General features: G+C 41.7%; 1 protein-coding gene across 2 annotated transcripts in view; it reads left to right on the top strand.

The window, feature by feature from the left end:
* The window catches only part of LOC143291515 (multidrug resistance-associated protein 1-like), a 61,710-nt gene that overhangs the window by 25,117 nt on the left and 31,593 nt on the right, over window positions 1–5,000 (top strand). For both annotated transcript variants that reach the window (XM_076601407.1, XM_076601408.1), the window contains one exon: window positions 1,202–1,339. In XM_076601407.1, coding sequence (XP_076457522.1) covers window positions 1,202–1,339 — 138 coding nt within the window. The remainder of the gene's footprint in view (window positions 1–1,201; window positions 1,340–5,000) is intronic.

Genomic DNA, 5,000 nt, shown 5'->3' with positions numbered 1-5,000 from the left:
TTACCAGACTGTTGACATTTATTATCTGATCACCAGACCGTTCACAATGATCTGATCACCAGACTGTTGACATTTATTATCTGATCACCAGACTGTTGACATTTATTATCTGATCACCAGACTGTTGACAGCGATCTAATTACCAGACTGTTAACATTTATTATCTGATCACCAGACCGTTAACAATGATCTGATCACCAGACTGTTGAGATTTATTATCTGATCACCAGACTGTTAACAATTATCTGATCACCAGACTGTTGACATTTATTATCTGATCACCAGACCGTTAACAATGATCTGATCACCAGACTGTTGAGATTTATTATCTGATCACCAGTTGTTGACAACAACCCAATTACCAGACTGTTGACATTTATTATCTGATCACCAGACTGTTGACAACGACCCAATTACCATACTGTTGACATTTATTATCTGATCACCAGACTGTTGACAGCGATCTAATTACCATACTGTTGACATTTATTATCTGATCACCAGACCGTTGACCTTTATTATCTGATCACCAGACTGTTAACAATTATCTGATCACCATACTGTTGACAGTGATCTGATTACCAGACTGTTGACATTTATTATCTGATCACCAGACTGTTAACAATTATCTGATCACCAAACCGTTGACAGCGATCTGATCACCAGACTGTTGACATTTATTATCTGATCACCAGACTGTTAACAATTATCTGATCACCAGAATGTTGACAGCGATCTAATTACCAGACTGTTGACATTTATTATCTGATCACCAGACCGTTCACAATGATCTGATCACCAGACTGTTGACATTTATTATCTGATCACCAGACCGTTGACAATGATCTGATCACCAGACTGTTGACAGCGATCTAATTACCAGACTGTTAACATTTATTATCTGATCACCAGACTGTTAACAATTATCTGATCACCAGACTGTTGACAGTGATCTAATTACCAGACTGTTGACATTGATTATCTGATCACCAGGCCGTTGACAATTATCTGACTACCAGACTGTTGACATTTATTATCTGATCACCAGACCGTTGACAGCGATCTGATTACCAGACTGTTGACATTTATAATCTGATCACCAGACCGTTGACAGCGATCTGATTACCAGACTGTTGACATTTATTATCTGATCACCAGACTGTTGACAGCGAACCAATGACCGGACTGTTGACATCCCCAGGTTCTAAAGATGTACGCCTGGGAGCCGTCCTTCGAGGACAAGATCCGGGCACTTCGAGACCGCGAGGTGAAACTGCTGCGTACTGCCGCCATCTTGAACACCATCAGCAACTTCTGTTGGATCTGTTCCCCAGTGCTGGTCTGTTGTCAGTGTGTTGGGTCTGTTGTTCTGTGTGTATGGCTAGTTTGTATGAGGTTATATCACAGATCGACATAAGCTTGCAGTCGGGCCAACATCGAAGTGAGAGTTGTATGATCAATGGTTTCTTTTTTTTTCTTCTTCTTTTTTTTTTTGCTGCCCCGTCATCTGCACCGTTTCAGTGGCATTACTCCCACGCCGCTCATTTAGATTCCCCCATACACGGCCACACCCGGGTTTGTCCGTCGTAGTTCCAGCGTCGGCAGTCCACAGGGAACCATCGATGTTAGGTCGCTAGGAGGCCACACACCAGAGGAGACCCTGCGCTGCTGCTGAGTCACTTCGGTGGTGTTCAGTGGTGCCTGTTCTGTTTTAACGTACTTAGGACACCACCTACTAAGCCCCCTACTAACGACAATAATGGCTTAGTCGCGGAGCCAGACTGAGTGAGCGTCCCTCCCAGAGTGGAGACCGCCACCACGTCCCTCAAACAACAACCCTCCATGAATCTGCCGACACTGACGACATTGACAGGACTCACCCCAAGCACGGAAGTGGGGGGGGGGTATCGAAACTGAGGTCACCATGAGAGCAGGGCATGAAAGGCCACAGACTTTGAGACTATTTTGTTTCTATTGATGACGATGAAGGAGGAGGAGGATGACGATGATGATGACGAGGTTGCTATGGAGGTCCATTCTGGTTTGGGACTGCGTGACAAGGCTGTACTCTACGCTTCCTGTCATAATTATATCCCGACGTTAACCAGGCCCGAGAGATACAGACACTTGCAGTGTTGGTCAGGTAATTTGAGCAACACACCCAAAGACGCATCCTTGAAGTTGATGACACTCGACTGTGTGGTCCCAGTCTCCCCATTTAAGCCCACAGCACACTCAACTCTGGGTAGGAGCCGGCCACAGGCCGAAAAATCCACCTCTGCTGGGATTCGAACCCGCGTCCTTCCAGCCGTCAGTCCGCGACGCTAACCACTTCGCCACGGCGGCTGGTTCAATGGTTTCTTTATTGCAATGGGAAATCGTTTACAGCTTAGTCTTTTTGTGGGGGACAATGACTCTCAAACTACGAGGCAAAATCGCACTGGCTCTTAGGGCTCTTAGTGCTACAGCCTTGGGAGCTAGTTGGCCTTTGGGAACCATCCCAACACTGACTGTCCTAAAACCCTCTTGTCCGAGAGAAGTGGGGATGTAACTTGGGCAAGACACTCTCCACTGCAATCAAGTTCTAGCCCAGCAAGTCGGGACAGCAGTTGCCTCCTCTGCTGTTCTGATGGTAATTGTCGAACACGATGCATGGGTCTGTTTTACGGTTGTTATAGTGTTGTCTGGTGATGTTCCTTCTGTTCTGGATTGTCGGTCTGTGTGTTGGGTCTGTTTACACGGTTGTTATGTTGTTGCTAGGTGATGTTCCTTCTGTTCTGGTTTGTTCGTCTGTGTGCTGGGTCTGTTTACACGGTTGTTATGTTGTTGCTAGGTGATGTTCCTTCTGTTCTGGTTTGTTCGTCTGTGTGCTGGGTCTGTTTACACGGTTGTTATGTTGTTGGCTAGGTGATGTTCCTTCTGTTCTGGTTTGTTCGTCTGTGTGTTGGGTCTGTTTACATGGTTGTTATGTTGTTGCTAGGTGATGTTCCTTCTGTTCTGGTTTGTTCGTCTGTGTGCTGGGTCTGTTTACGCGGTTGTTATGTTGTTGCTAGGTGATGTTCCTTCTGTTCTGGTTTGTTCGTCTGTGTGCTGGGTCTGTTTACACGGTTGTTATGTTGTTGCTAGGTGATGTTCCTTCTGTTCTGGTTTGTTCGTCTGTGCATTCGTTCTGGGTTTCAGCTCACATGTGTCAGTTTCAGTGTCTCAAGGAGACGTCACTGCGTTCGGACAAATCCATACACGCAACACCACATCTCTTAGAAATGGCAACTATAGCGTCATCATTATCATCATCATCATCATCATCAACATCAACAACAACAACAACAACAACAACAACAATAATAATAATAATAATAATAATAATAATAACAGCAGCAGCAGCAACAACAATAACAACAACAACAATAATAATAATAATGGTATTTATAAGGCGCAAAATCTTGATGAAATCAACTCTAAGCGCACACACACAAAAAAAGATCTGCACACACACACACACAAACACACACACACACACACACACACACACGCACGCACACACGCACATGATATGGGCCATATGGCTATAAATAGAACTAATTCAAAAAGAAGCATTATGTACAAATATTGCTGTATGCACCCACCCACCCACACACACACACAACAGTACACACACACACACACACACACACACACACACTCACACATACACACCTACATGCATGTCCTATGGCTATTCATGTAAGCACAAGCACACACACATATAAACGAGCCCGCACAACCACACACACACACACACACACACACACACACATACACACACACACACACATGGTAATTCAGGAGCGGCTTTTGTAATTCCTTCATTTAGATTAGAAAAATTATACTATATTGGTAGACAATATTCCATTTTCACAGCTGAACTTATAGCCATACTTATGGCCTTAATTTATATTTCAGACATTCCGAAAACTGTCAGTGAAATTCTATTATGTGTAGACTCGAAGTCAGTATTAAAAGCTATAGAATCTCCAAATTCAAAGAAGCGAATAGAGATGACAATGGAAATAAAACATATTATTCACCAACTGACAAAACAGGGCATTAAATTAACTTTCTGTTGGGTACCTTCGCACTGTGGAATATCTTCAAATGAGTGGGTAGACCAAGCAGCTAGAAGAGCAGCACGTAATTTCGAAGGCGCAATACAACTTGACATCCAGTTAGATCTACATGAATACATTAGTTGTATAGAAAATGTATCTAGAAATCGATTTAAGAAATTACTTATAGATTCAAATAATCAATATTACCAATGTTGTGTAAACACAAAGAATGCAGCTAATCCCAAACATTTTCTAAATTTGACACCAGCAGCACATTCAAGACAAATTGCAAGTCTAATGTATAGAATTCGTTTAAATGCCTTTCGTACAAAATTTTCTAAAAATATAAAATGTATATGCGGTAAGCAAATAACTGTAAGTCATCTACTCATTCATTGTCCGAGCATAAGACCGTTAATTCCTAAAGATGTAGTTGATGACTTTTCTTCCAATATTTCATTAGCCACTGAAAAGATTTTGAATGACTATTCATTGCTTAGAATGTTTTCGGAAATTTTAAACTCCAGTCCAGTTGGTATTCTCCTTTGATGTGTTATAATTAATGTTGTTATTTATATTTACATTGTTATAGGTTAATACTTGTTGATATGCATATACATATTCTCCTTCCCATGACACCTCATTCAATACACACCACAATCTCTTTAGACCTTTTTCTTATAATATACTTTTCCTCTGTTACATAACATGAATATTTTTTACACTAATATTCACATACATTCCCTTTCCTTTATCCACTTCTTTACTCCTTTCCGTCTAAAAACACGTATAGTGAATAGACGTTAAACTGAAGATAACACACACATTTCAAGACCTGCTGTACGGCAAAACGAAACTGTCAAAAGAGATAAAAAAAATGGAAAAAGAGTTACGTACAAATATTTACATCTC

The sequence above is a fragment of the Babylonia areolata genome, chromosome 17 (assembly GCF_041734735.1).
Source record: "Babylonia areolata isolate BAREFJ2019XMU chromosome 17, ASM4173473v1, whole genome shotgun sequence".
NCBI lineage: Eukaryota > Metazoa > Mollusca > Gastropoda > Neogastropoda > Buccinidae > Babylonia > Babylonia areolata.
The sequence above is the reverse complement of the archived record's forward strand: the minus strand, read 5'-3'. Positions and strand labels throughout refer to the sequence as shown.